The following is a 14864-nucleotide window of genomic DNA, read 5'->3' as shown; positions in this document are numbered from 1 at the left end:
GTGTTTGGATAACAAGTTACCTCCCAACCTAGTCCAGCCACAAAATCTTCATAGGATTGGCTGCCTCTTGGGTTGGACAAAATAGAGCATTTATCTTCTTGTCCTTCGGCAATATAAAACACTGCAATCTTGTGAGTTTCACGGCTACAATTTGAAATAAAAAATGAAAATCAAAGAAATCCTATAAACAATTATCAGATTAGCTTATTTGTCAGTGTAAAAAGCCACTCAGGAAAAAAAAAGTCATACGAAACAAGACACATTATTTAGCTTTGTACCACTATACTTACTAATTAACTACAAACACAACTTCTATACCTGATGATCAAAAGCCATGCTTGGTTAAAGTTCCTGCTTTTTAACTCAACATTTTTTCATGCTATAAAATCCAATATAACAATAACAATCCAATTTACCATCTTTGCACCTCCCCCTTCATACATAACTTTCTAATACAGGGATAATTTGGACAGCAGAGTTTGTCTGCAGTAGATGAGCAAGATTTGAGTCCAGGAGCGCTTTAGGGACTTAATAAGATTTCCAGCATCTTAGCTCCCGAGAGTCAAAGCTCCCTTTGTCACATCTGTAGATCGTCTGATGAAGGAGGCTTTGACTCTCAAAAGCTTGTACCGTAGCAATTCTGTTGGGTTTTAAGGTGATAGAGACTGGAATCTTGCTCTACTATAATGATAATCAAGTTAAACCTTAGTGAACTAAAATGTGCAAAAAGATTATAGTGTCAGATATTGTGCTTATGGACATTATCAGAGACTGGAACCACCCCTCCTCATGTACCATGTTACTTATTTAAAGGGGAAAATGTTCTATTGCTTAGTTTCAGGAAGAATAAGCAAGCATAGCTAAAAGTTTCTGGTGGTCTAGCTGCAAAAAACACCATATTTGGGCTGTGGGCTGTTGGAACAAGGCTGGAGCTGTAAACTTCTCATTCAGGTTTGCATTCTGCGTTCTGGCTATTCCGCGTATTCTAGAACAGGGTGCCTGGGGGGTTAATTCCACCACAAAGACAGAGCCTGGTTCCATCCAAGATCCCTAGTCCATCGGCCAGTTTTCCTCTCCTCTCTCTCTTACGGAACTAACGTCTTACCTCTCTCTGAACAAGCGGGGAGAGACACAGAATAGAATGCCATCTTTTTATTGTAATAATGGGTACTTATGGGGTTTTATGTGATTTTACTGCGATTTTATATTTTATTGTGAACCGCCGTGAGACCTTTTGGTGAACGGCGGTATATAAATCTAACTATAAATAAAATCAATCAATCAATCAATTCTATTGCTTTTATGGATGTGAAACCTTGTTACCTACAATGCAAACAGGGGAGAAGGTTCAAGAGAGACTGTGAGATGGAGAAGTGTGGCAGAGAGGGGGAACAAGTGGAATTCAGGGTTTGAATCTGTGGGGGAGGAGTAGGAGTTTGGGGTTTGGCTTGTGTGTGGGGGGGGAGAGTAACAGCCTGGAGGGATGAGGGAGAGGACAGATCTTCTTCCATGGTTGCTTGGTGGGGACATAGGCTTACGTGCTATTTATTAGATAAATTGATCTCTAGTCCACACTGATTATCTTTAATCCCATGTATTAAGCTTTTCACACTAATCTCAACAAACTGTGCCAAAGTTAACAGGAACTCTTCTTTGGGAAATTTCAATGGAATACCCAACCAAAACTGTCAAATGAGTTTTGATATGGGATTTCTTCATAATTATCCTACACTTTCTACTAAAATTAGTCAAAGAAACATAAGTAAGCATCAAACTAAGAATTGGGCCTTCTTCGGTAAACAAATTAAATACTAGAAGTTTGGCTGAAGGAATCATTAAACTCACCATTGCCTGGAGTCCAAATTTTTCAGCTCTCTCAATAGTTTTGAGTTTTTCTTCAATAGATGAAAACTTTTTCTACAGATGCATACAGAATATACAAGTTATAGTAGAAGAGCTTCATGGCACATGGACATTAGGTTCTAAGTCTTTCAAATGATAAAAAAAAAATTGACCCCAAGTTTTTAATAGGACTTCTCACATTTCTTACAAGACCACTCTTACAGAGCTCAGCATGGCAATTTCCACCAGCTGAATCTGATCCATCCGATCATCACTGTATCTAAAAGTGGGGTGCCCCCCCACTAAGTCGAAAACAGCAAAATGATGCCACCCATATAGGAAAAGCAGATCTGGAGAAAAATAAGATCTTGTAAATGAGCAGAGAGAGAGAGAGTGAGACCCCTCCCTCTGAGACACACCAGTTCAGTTTGTGATACCTTAGTATCCTCCAGGAGCCCAGAGTGTTGAACACAGTTGAGACACTTGAAAGCAATAACGGGGGTAGTGGAGAAACCATGCACAATCCCCCTGGGAGAATCCTGGATAAAGAGATGCTGGGCATACAAAGGATTTTCAAATTCTCCTCCATCACGTAATCACTAATAGTAGTCTGCCTAGAACTCACACTGCTGAGGAAGCCAGTCACAATGAAAAGGGGTATCCACTTGCCAGGGATGATTAAATGTACAAATACATACATATATCTGCAGAAAAATATGCTTTTTCATCTGTGCCACTGAGAGGGGACAGAAAAGTCCACCAAACAGACAAACTGAGTTCTGAACACAAATATTTCCACACATAGGCAGGTGAGTGGAATCCAAGTGACTTGCTGCTTTGCATTCAGCCAAAGCAAAATTGCTCTGCAGCATTGGGGAACACACCAAAAGAGTCAAAGAGTATGCTTTTAACTTGTTCTCTGGGGCAAAAATATTCCATAGTGCTATTATGAAGGAGAAGGAAAAGGATTGCTCATGAAACTATCATTCATACAAATCTGATCTAGCAATAAATGGAGCAACACCAAAGTAGAAAGTGGGGCACTTCGGAGAGCTATCCTTCCAGCATTCATGGGTGTGAAAAGCATACAAATGTGTGTGTATGTGTGTGTGAAGTGCTGTCAAGTCACTTCTGACATGCCGATGCTATGAATGAATGTCCTACAAAAGAAGAGTTGGTTCTTATATGGCGCTTTTCTTTACCTGAAAGAGTCTCAAAGTTGTTTTACATTTGCCTTCCCTTTCCTCTCCTCGCAACAGACACCCTGTGAGGGAAGTGAGGCTGAGAGAGCCCTGATATTCCTGCTTGGTAAGAACAGCTTTATCAGTGCTGTGGCGAGCCCAAGGTCACCCAGCTGGCTGCATGTGGGAGAGGAGCAGGGAATCAAACCCAGCTCGCAAGTCCGCACTCTTCACCTGAACCAATCACCTTCCACTGGCCCCTGAGTCATCCAATCCACGGGGCCATCAGTATGTTAAAGTTAAATCAATGTCCTCACCAGTGTTCTTCTGTTCTAATATACTGTTCTATTGTTATGACTGTATTGTTACTGTTTATAATTATTGAGTTATCTGTATTGTTTCCCTGTTTTATGTAAACGGCCCTGAGCTTCAGGGGAGGGCAGTATATAAATAAAATAATAAATAAATAAATCCCGTGTCAGGCCTTCCTCTTTTCCTGCTGCCTTCAATTTGTCCGAACATTATTGTCTTTTACAGTGACTAATCTTCTCATGGTGTGACCAAAGTATGACAGCCTCAGTTTAGTCATTGTAGCTTCTAAGGAGAGTCCAGGCTTGATTTAGTCAAGAACCCACTGCTTTGTCAATCAGCTTTCTTCATTGTCCAACTTGCACCTTCATACAGAGTAATAGAGAATACTATGGCACAAACTGTCTACCTTTAGAAACATTGGCTCTTTCCCAGCATCACCGCCATGGCCTTTCCATCCAGGAACATGTGCTGCCCAGATCAAGGAGCTCATGTAAACTACTACCTCCACTAGCATGTGTTTGTGTCGGGGGGGGGGGGCAGCTGCAGTGAGGCTGGGACAGGGAACAAACTCATCCTTTCAGCTTCTCACATAGGTGGTGTTCTGTCCATGGAAGAGAAAGAAGGAGCTCCCCAGTGGAGCTATCTGATCAGTGAGGCTATCAGTGCAAATTCTCGTAACCCCAGCAATAATCTGTGCTGGGGTCAGCAAGGTCTGCAGCAGGGAGCAAAGGGTGGGAAGAGCAATGGGTTCTGTATCCATGGAATGTGGAATCCAACTCATTCTTGTTAACTGAACTTCAGTTTACGAGTTTAGGGGGGCCATGATTCTGGCACTGGTAGGGTTTTCCCTTTATGGTATCATTTCGAGGGCTGATGAGCAATAGTAGCAGTCATAGAGATCAGCCAGGAGCACTTACCTTTTGTCCCAAGAATGCATTCCTAGATCGTTTAGCAAGAGCCTACATAAGTGAAATGGCGCTTGAGACTGGATAGGCCACGGTGCCTCCTGACTTTCCACTTGCATCCTGAGATTCAAAGTGCATCCATGTGCATTTTCTATGCAACTCTGTTGCATTATTGCTTCTAAGATATTGTTCTCTTGGTCATGGCTTATCATGCAGGGGGGCTGTGAAGGCTCATTCAGTCCGAGCTGAGGACATAAAAGGCACTCTGGGCTACTGTTACCAATCCTTGCCAATAACTTATCAAGTGCATCTTCTCCTTCATATGCTTGAATGAAGTCGGTTGAAGTCTCAAACTTCTGTTTATGATTGTCCCAAGTGGCAGGGGAGTTTTGCTTATTTTGAGTTGGAAGACAACCAGCTAATGGTCCATGCATTAGCCTTCCATCCCATGAGTACTTCCCTGAAATGTCCCTTACAATTACTCTTACTTCTGAAAAGGCTGATCCTTCATCTGCCACCCTTTCTGAAGGAATCTGAAGGTATGACATAAGAGTACTATCATTAAATACAAACAGCTGTAAGTTTGGGCTTCTGAAGACTTCAGAAGACAGTTCAGCTGATTCCACATAACAGTTGTTGTGATTTTCACTGAGAAGGCTGTTAAGAACAGCAGGTCCTCCACTGAGGGGATAATGACCCAAATGGTTGACTAGATGAGTCATAATCATTCGTGCAGTTAAAGGAATCAGCTCCAAACTTCTCCGCCTCCTTTCTGAAAGTGACCAACAAAAACAAGCATCAGCAAAATAAATATGCGCCAGCTCATTCAATACATAGTTACATTGTGTCCAGCAAGTTATGTAGGGAGTTTTATTCTTTTGAAATTCATTCTCCATTATGAGAAGGTGAAGGCTTGCTTAAAATGGCATGCACTTTTTAAAAAGGCCATTACAATCTATAAATCTGTAAAATTACTGTACAGTTTTGTTCAAGTGGGTAGCTGTGTTGGTCAGAAGCAGCAGAAAGTTCACGTCCAGGGACACCTTTAGAGACCAACAAAGTTTTATTCAAGGCAGGGGTAGTCAAACTGCGGCCCTCCAGATGTCCATGGACTACAATTCCCAGGAGCCCCTGCCAGCGAATGCTGGCAGGGGCTTCTGGGAATTGTAGTCCATGGACATCTGGAGGGCCGCAGTTTGACTACCCCTGATTCAAGGTATAAACCTTCATGTGCAGTGCATGCACACTTCTTCAGATACATGCACCCTTAGCATAGTATTGCCTTTACTGGCATATAAAATGCATGTACACATAAGCTTTTACCTTTAATTAAACTGTATTGGTTTTAATGGTGTCACTGTAGTCGACCTCGGAAGGATGGAAGGCTGAGTCGACCTTGAACTGGCTGCTGGGATCGAACTCCCAGCCTCATGGGCAGAGCTTTCAGACTGCATGTCTGCTGCCTTACCACTCTGCGCCATAAGAGGCTCTCTAAACAGCGATTAGGCCATAACAAAGCTATGTTTTGATTGGGGGTCAAGCTACATTTCAAAAAAAAAGATTGCCCACTTACTTCAAGACTTGTTCCAATAACAACCTGGTTGAGCTACAGGAAATTTCGAGCTTCAATCAAGGCCAGCAAGGTAACTATAGAAAAAGTGGTACTATACTAGACTTGCCTCCTTTCATCTTGATAAAGCAGCCACTGGGGTATCAGCTGGTTACAATAAATTGGCCAAATGACACCAGCTTTCCAGGGAAATAATGAGGTCTACCTCAAAATTCATGACTACTTCCTTTGCTGTTATTAAGACAGATGTCTTTAATTTAACTTATTTGTATAACCTATTGCTTAGACCAGTGGTCCACAACCTTTTTTAGGCTGCGGACCAGTGGTGGGGGGAAGGCGATCCGGGCGTCGCGCATGCGCGGCAGCCAATGCACAAACGTGCATGCACGGCAGCCCGCACATGCACATTTGCACCATGGGATTTGGTTTGAGGCTGCCCTGAAGTTTGTGCTCATTCTGAAACATAATGCAGCACTGAAGAATTGTTGTCTAAGGTAACAGGATAATCAATGTAGGAAAAATTCATTCCTTACAGGTCACCTCACCATCACCATCATCCAACATAAAATGTGTATGGTGCTTCTGACAACATGTCAGCCCTCTGACTGGCCCCTCTCCACTGACGGCCATTTAGAAGAAGAAGAGTTGGTTCTTATATGCCACTTTTCCCTACCCGAAGGAGGTTCAAAGCAGTTTACAGTCGCCTTCCCATTCCTCTCGTTTAGAGCAGCGGTCCTCAACCCCCAGTCCAGGGACTGGGACAGGTCCGTGGATCAGTCAGTACCGGGCTCCTCCTCGTCCTCCTCTCCGGCTGCTGCCTCGGGGGCTGCCCTGCCACTCTGCCGCCGGCTGATCTTTGGTACTGTCCAGCGGCCGCCATGGCTGGGGCTCCCCCTTGGCGTGGCACTGCGCAGCTGCTGCTGGCAGCGCCCCCCAGCGGGTGGCGGGAAGTCAGGGATGCCGGCAGGAAAGTAAGTAGAGCAGGGGCTCAGGCGGCAGCAGCGACGTCTCTCAGCAAAAGACTACCCCCCCGGGCCTCATTATAAGCTTTGTCAAGTGTTGACTGGTCCCCGGTGATAAAAAGGTTGGGGACCACTGCTTTAGAGGGTCAAGAAGCACATGGTCAGGAAGAATGGGGGAGGGGCCTCTCTGACTGGTCCTCACTGGGAGGGTTCTTCCCCACTGAGGTTCAATCAGAAGCTCTTCCCACCCATCCCCATGTCACTTCCTGGCATTTTGAATGGGGAGGAGTGGCCCCCAGGAGGTGAGGTGAGTCACAGAGCTGGAGGAGGATGCTGGCCACTGGCAGGGTGTGCCCCACTGCACCACCCTCCCCATGCTCCTCACTGCCAGGAGGGTGGCAGAAGCCCCCTGGATATGCTCTGCTGCAGTGTATCTTACTTCCTGCACTCCTAGGCTGATGGAAGTGGCCCTGCCTCCCAAGAGGCTGAGGGAACTCACCCACTTAGATGCCACCTCACCACCCAGAGCTCTCTGCTAGCCCACCTCCCACTAGGGCAAGGGAGGCCTCACCACTCCACACTCGCCATGAAGCTACCTCCCTCAAGGACTATGGAGGGCATCTGGTCGTACCAGTGCTACCTACCACCTTCCAGTTTTGCCTGCCTTCCTCTGCAGGAGCCCTCCCATGTGAGTCACCAGAGAGCATGTGGACCCACAGAATTCCTTTATACTCCAGTTTAAAATAGCATGCTAGTTTGCTAAGGGCTTTCCTTTAATGAAACAGGTGATGACTAGAAAGAATTCAAAACTTTTTCTCATGAGCATACTTAGGTGTTTTTTAATTAAAAGTATTACATTTCCTAGTACATACAGAATTCAAGTGAATTACTACTTCCAAATAGTTCCTTACCTTCAACGACAGTCAGCAAATTACTGAGGTCTGCAGAAGGCTGAAACTGCATGGGTTCAGAATTCCTGACATTTCCTAGTGGCAAAAACGGATCGTAGCTGTCACTGGAAAGATCTGCTAGGCTTAATAGATAATGGCTTTGCTGGGTATATGTACTGGAGCCATGAACACAACTGTGCAGAACCTGAAAGGAAAGCAGAAAAGTGTATTAGGAACAAATGCAATACATCAAACACTACAAAGACACTGTGCTTCATCTGGAGAGTGGACAGGCCAAATCAAGTTTTGGATCCTACAAACATCTGATTAGCCAAGAGCACCTGCCCTGAAGAGGTCTTCTGAAGTTTCCTAGCATCCTCCAGGCCATATTTCTGGATCCTCAGAGGCTTCCAGGTCATAGTCCAGAGCCAGGTGAATGGGGATCATGATACCCCTTCTACTGAGGGTTCTTTGGCATCCAAGAACAGAATTTTAGAGGCTCAATAGGCTGCCAAAGTCCCTTTCTATAAGATTCACCTGCTGGGAGTGATCTAGATCCAGCCTTCTATCCACACTGCCAGGCTGCCCCACATACATGTCACAGCAAGGCCTCAAGAAAACATCTCTGTAATTAATGAGGTAGGCCAGTTATGATAGATTTCATTCACAAAGTTCTGAGGACTTTTCTCCCCCCAGATCAAGGTAAAGGATTTCTTATCATCTGGAACAGCACTGGTCAACAGCATTAGGTAGACCCAGTGGTTGTGGATAAATACATTGCCTTCACTTTCAACACAGAATATGCTTTAAAGTGGTCAACTTTGGCACATGTTTTCTTTCCCTGTTGCTCAGTCTTCGTCCCCAGATGATGCTCACCATTCAGCTGACTACATTCTATGTTTACTTACTAAGCATCTAAAGGCAAATAACTTATTCAGAGAAGTGTTTTATCAGTATGTAAGCAAGACTTTGCTGAGAACGTCACAGGGGACAGCTCCTGCTCAAATTGTAGTTTAAAAACTTATGGAACACAATTCAATAATTCATGATTCAAACAAGATGCTGTTATCACTACTTGTTTTCAGGGATAAACATGGTGTTCTGTAGGTAACACCCCAAAACCACATAAACTCGCTTCATTAGGCTTATGTTAATACCAGACCACATAATTAAGCATTGGGAATACAAGCACTTCAGAGATAATACTTCGCACTCACCCTATAGATGTAATCAAGCAGTGGAGCATTAGAAAGATTTTGATCTTCAAGGCTAGATGTAAACACAGGCTCCAGCAGCATTTTGAGGGGCAAGGTCATACACCAATCCAGTAGGCAAAGTAATAATGAAACTATAAACTAAAAATGGAAAGATGCACACTATATTACCTCTGCTGAGAAAATTGCCCAAACTCTAATCCAACAGGGGGAAAATTTACACACAAATAAGATGTACCTATATTTCTATGACTTCTGAGTCTACCTGAACAAAAAGCATTAAGAGCCACTGAGAATATCGGGGGGGGGGGGCGAGATCTACCTTGCCCCTCCCCCCAGTAGCCCTGGCCACAGGCTATAAACGATACATTACAATCAGTGTAGGGGGGTGGGGTGTGAAAGTGCTTTTTCAAGGCAAAAGATTTTCAGAGGTGGTTTGCCACTGCCTCCCTCCACACCACACTCCTGGTACTGATTCTTCGGTGGTCTCTCATCAAAATACTAGTCAGGAACTTGCTTAGCTTCTGAGATCTGACAAGATCAGGCTAGCCTAGGCTATCCAGGTGAAGGCCTATATGGAGTGCATCTGACTTTTCCTAACATGTATGTTGAGCAATTCTCATATTAACATTCAACATTAGGGATGGACTCAAACCGGAAAATTCTGGTTGGGTTTGTTCCTGAACTGTACCCCTAAACCCTAAACCCAACTAAACCAAAAGCCCAAAACAAATGGGCCAGTTTGGGCTGGTCCATCTTGCTTCTCTCTGCTTAGAAACAAAATGGCTATCAGCCATTTCAGCCCAACAGCTTTAAATCAATTGCTGAAATGGATTGCAGCTGAACATTTTGTACATGCTTTTCCTCTGTTGAATTGGACACATCGAGTTTTTAGGTTTAAATGACTAGTAGCCATTTCAGCTATCCTTTTCACATTCCCAGCTTGGAAGAGGGAAGCAAAATGGTTTAAATGACTTGCTATCATTTAAATCTAACAGGTGATGGGTGGACAGTCCTGCTCAGCTAACAGGTTTAGATGAGTCTGGCACAAATCCAGCCAGACTGAAGGTCCAGAAAATCTTCAGGGGAGGTGTCTCACTAAAGCCTCAGGGAGGAGGGAGGTATGAACTGTCTAAATAAGGTGATGAATTTAGGGTCAGGAACTGGTCTGTGCCCATCCCTAGTCAACATTTTCACAACAAATTTATCCAGGCTCTGGTCCCCGGTTTAATTGTAAGGTGAACATGTACTGGCTCTTTCTTATAAACAGACACATATACATATGTGCAGGACATAAGTGTATTCTTTATTTATTGCATATATATACCACCCTCCCCGAAGGCTCAGGGCGGTTTACATGGAACAAGAAAAACGATACAGGTAACATCATTTCTAGAACTACAAGGTGAATAACAACAACAATAAGATAATAGCAACAACATTAAGGAATGGTGGAACTACAAGGAGCCTCAGCTCAACTCTTCCTGAGACCCAGTATCTTGTATTTGTAGCAGTCGTAGTAGTAGGGGGGAGGGGCTAGGGGGCAATTGGAAGCGACGGTTTAGGTCAACCTCAACCAAATGCCTGGCGGAGGAGTTCCCTTTTGCAGGCCCTGCAGAACTGTCCAGGTTCAGTCAGGGCCCTGATCTCATCTGGGAGCTCTTTCCACCAGGTGGGGGCCCTGGTTGAGGGTTTCCTTGAGGCCAGGGACCACCAGGAGGCTGGAGGTAGTAGAGCGCAATGCTCTTTGAGGGGTGTAGGTGGAGAGGCGGTCCCTTAGGTATACTGGGCCCAGACCGCACAAAGCCTGAAAGGTGATAACCAAAACCTTAAGCCTGATCCAGAATTCAACTGGGAGCCAGCGCAGCTGCTGGAGGATGGGCTGGATGTAGGACCTCCAAGGTGTGAATAAAACTAGTGCTCAGCACCTATTCAGGACAATTTCACTAAAGTGTTTTTTAAAAGAGTTTTAAAGCCTATTTATTAATGTTGCATATTTTAAACTTTGAAAGCCGCCCTGAGCCCCTGGGGAAAGGCAGGGCATAAATATGAAAATAAATAAAATAAACATCAAGCTGTGGTTGCAGAGCTCCAGCTCCAGACCGGCTTTTTATCCTGGGAAACAAACACAAGTCATTATGTTTGCAAGTGTGTTCCCCTTAGCACAGTGGTCCCCAACCTTTTTTCGGCTGGGGACCGGCAGGGCGACAGCCGCGCCCGCGTATGCATGGCTGCGCCCGCGCATGGGCACATGCACTGTGGCCCTGATTCCCTCTCCCTGCCCTCCCGCAGTAAGAAGCTTCCCGGGCCGCAAGCTTGTGGCCTGGGAAGTTTTTTACTGTGGGGGGGGGGGCGGGGAGAGGGAACCACGGCCCGGCGCCCTGGCCTTCACGGCCTGGCACCGGGCCGCGGACCGCAGGTTGGGGACCACTGCCTTAGCACACTTAACTGAGAGGAAAGTATCACAGCATAAGCTCCCTATTCGACAAGGACAATTCCACTGCAATATTATGACTCCACCAATGTCAATTCCTCTTCACGTACCTTCTTATCGCTTTCCACCGAGGAATACTCTGCACTAGGCAACAGAAATGAGATGGTGGCGACAATGATCTGCACACACAAACACACACATTTCCAAATGAAAGGTTTTGTCTCCCCAAACCAACTAAGGTTACAGAGTGCAGTTCCTCAGGTTGTCTGGTAAACAACAACAACAACAACCCCACTAACTCCCCAGATACCTTGGGTCTTAGTCTTTCCTGCCCACCTTTATTTGTCCTTGAGAACATTAAAAAAAAAATCCAACTGTTGGCAGAATTTCCCAGATTTTACATAGGCTGGATTCAAACCCCGTAGGACCTTCAATACCAACAAGCAGGAATAGATCTTCCTACCTTCTGACTGTGATATAAGGACTCAGGGGTCTCTATTATATATACTTGTATATAATGAAGAGAGCTCTGGCTCTCAAAACGTAGACCCTGAAAATCTCCTTGCTCTCTCAGGTTCTATCTACTGGAATCAAATCTGGCTGTTCTACTGCAGGTCAAAACAGCTTGCCCTCTGAAACTGCCTCCCATACATCTTCTTGGTCTCTAAGGTGCTGCTGCACTCCCATCTAGCTCTTCAACTGCAGACCACCTTGGCAATCCTCCTGAGACAACTGAGGGAAAATGCTTTAGTTAAAGAACCTCTTTGCTTATTCTCACTCAGAGCAGAAATGGACATTTGCGAATTACACCCAGGTTTATAATTACCCTATGTAAATAACTACCCTAAATACTGGTAAAGTATATTTGCTGTGTATTTAAGATTCTAAGCTTAAGCTTATTCTAAGGCTATTATTAATTCACAGATTTAAAAACAGAATGAGGCACATCCTTTAGATGATATGTGAAACGAGAATCACGGGGAAGAATCCCATCTCTCTGACCGACCCTCACCGAGTCTGGTGCAGCCCCCGAGCTCTCTGGCATCAGTCACTTAGCCTGGTGCAGCTCTCAGGCTGCTTCTTTGCTGGGATATTTGGTAGCTGCTGCTAGACTCGATGCAGCTCCCAGGCTGCTTCAGCCATGCTACAGCCCCTGGGCTCTCCAGCAGTGACCACCAAGCCCAGAGCAGTTCCTGGGCTGTTTCATTGCTGCTCCAGCAGCCACCACTGGACCCAACGCAGTCCCCAGTCTTTCAGGTAGCTGGCACTGAGCCCAGGGCAGCTCCCGGGCTGTTTTGGCAGTGCTCCCTGACAGCCTCAGCCCAACCTAACTCCAGAACTGCTTCATTGCTGCCCAGCATGGTCCTTGGGCTGCTTTGCCATCGCGAGGCCTGCCATGACTTCCAAGAGCCACATGGTGATGTAAGAAGGAACGAGCGTCCTCTTTACTGTTCAAGGGATTTAACTCCACAGACATGGCCAATGGATCATTTTAAACAATTCAGATTGTTCTGCAAACCTGCAGAGTGCCCCAACTTGGCTGAAAAATCTGTTTTGCCTCCCTCTAGCCCCAGTTCACAGATTTATCTGTTCTCAGATGGGGGTCACATGTAGCTAATTGTTTACAGATTTCAGTGAATAATAAAATATAGCATATCAAGTACCACACATTAAGAGTTTAGGAAATAAACATACTTCAATCATTTTTCTTGGGAGAGAAGATTCGTATTTGTGAAGTTTTTCCCAGTAAGCTGCCAGCAGTTCGAAGATATCACAGGCAATCTGAGCAATCTGCTTGTTAAAAAACTGCAAGGGTGAATACACACATCCGTTAGGTATAAAACCAATATGTCCATATTAGCAAAGACCTTTACTACTGGAATAATTATTTTGTACAGAAACCCTCGAAAGGTAGGGTTTACACACCACAGAAATATAACTTCATTACAATATTTCTCAAACTGCACTTTTTCCTCCAGAAAACAAAAAGAAAGATGGAATCACATAAACAAATAATTTATTTTAGAGCACATCTAATATCAGGTAATTTGAGACACTTCTTCTAGGCGTAACTTGGGAAATCTGTTTTAAGCCTTATGTTTTCAATATGGATAGCTTAAAATTACTCGCTATAATACTTGTGAATCTTCCTAATACTCTCAGCTTCTCAAACACTCATTGTGTGCAATTGAACTACACAGATTCATGCCATACAAGTACCTTCAATGTCACACCTAAAACATTTATTGCATCCTTCACTTGAGGGTGGTTTGTACACTTCATTAATTCTTCGCATATCCACAGGCCAAGACAGCACAGAGCTAAACACCTTCAAAAACAAGAAAAATATCATTTAGATGGCCATACCATCTCAGACCGATGAAAAGCTTTCTCCAGCTTATACTTTCCATGCTAGTACTAAATTTTAACTTCAGCTATAATTCTGATCTATCAACTGCCTTTAGCAGTATTCCATCAATGCTTCTCGTTAGGTTTGCCACTGTGCCCCGATCAGTGGGGTGTAATGGTTAAGAGTGTTGGGCTAGGATTGGGAAGGCTCAGGTTCAAATCCCTCCTCTGTGAGGGAAGCACAGGATTACAGGTGGGATATGCTGAAGGAAAGGAGAACAAGGTAAATCACTTGGGGTCAACATGAGGGAGAAAGGTAGGGTAAGAATATTCAAGTAAATAAAATAAATTGCCCACAGACACAGACACAGAGAGAGAGAGAGAGAGAGACGGACAGAGAGAGTCTCTCTACTGAGTAGCAACCAAGGGGCTTTCCGGCTATACCACACACCCAGTATCTAAGGCTGCATCCTGCTGAAAGCACTGCAAACCCGTTTCCTGCTGTCAAATCTCGAGTACAATCTTTTCAGACAAAAAGAAGAGTATATTTGTATTTCACGACATTATCTGTCTCATTCAGCATCATACCTCGCGGCTTCACTTGGTTCATCTGTGGCATTCTTCAAAATAATATTAACGAGGCAGCACTAGAACAACAAAAATCATTAGAAACCAACATTTCACTCCACATGCATATTAAACAAATAAATAAACTTTAATCGTATAACCTGTCCTTCCCCAGTAAGATCAAGGTGAGTAACAACAAATTCGAACAAGTAAACAGACAATAAAATATTAATTCCATAGATCAACTAGGTTTTAAAATTAATTAAAAACATTAAAAGTCATCTTGCCTAATTTTTAAAAAACTTTTGTCGAAAAATCCCATACCACTCAGTGGCCCCAAATAATATGGAGACGGTAAATACAGAGAAGTTGGAATATTTGGATTCTGAGGGATTGTGCAGGATCTTCATAAACAGCCAGTTGTTCCAACATTATATTAGATACTTGCTTCAAAGCCCATTCATAAGAACGGCCTTTGAAAGGGTCCTCCCCCTCAGCTGCCCCACTGCTTTCCAGGCCGCTGGGAAGTGCTCAGGGCGGGGCGTGGGGGAGAAGGAGCACTTCCCTTTGGCCTGGGAAGCACACCCAGCACCTCTGCGAGGAAGCCCTCCCTCTCCCCCACCCACTCCTGAGCGCTT

The 14864-nt window shown here is 44.4% G+C and overlaps 1 protein-coding gene across 5 annotated transcripts in view; it reads right to left on the bottom strand.

The window, feature by feature from the left end:
* The window catches only part of RALGAPA2 (Ral GTPase activating protein catalytic subunit alpha 2), a 203763-nt gene that overhangs the window by 84325 nt on the left and 104574 nt on the right, over positions 1-14864 (bottom strand). For all 5 annotated transcript variants that reach the window (XM_077309751.1, XM_077309750.1, XM_077309748.1 and 2 more), the window contains 9 exons: positions 14248-14306; positions 13531-13639; positions 13006-13116; positions 11421-11489; positions 8880-9017; positions 7684-7867; positions 4253-5012; positions 1846-1917; positions 21-144 (listed from right to left, as the gene is read on the bottom strand). In XM_077309751.1, coding sequence (XP_077165866.1) covers positions 21-144; positions 1846-1917; positions 4253-5012; positions 7684-7867; positions 8880-9017; positions 11421-11489; positions 13006-13116; positions 13531-13639; positions 14248-14306 — 1626 coding nt within the window. The remainder of the gene's footprint in view (positions 1-20; positions 145-1845; positions 1918-4252; positions 5013-7683; positions 7868-8879; positions 9018-11420; positions 11490-13005; positions 13117-13530; positions 13640-14247; positions 14307-14864) is intronic.

The sequence above is a fragment of the Paroedura picta genome, chromosome 14 (genome assembly GCF_049243985.1).
Source record: "Paroedura picta isolate Pp20150507F chromosome 14, Ppicta_v3.0, whole genome shotgun sequence".
Taxonomy (NCBI): Eukaryota; Metazoa; Chordata; class Lepidosauria; order Squamata; family Gekkonidae; genus Paroedura; species Paroedura picta.
This window is presented reverse-complemented; position numbering and strand designations above follow the sequence as displayed.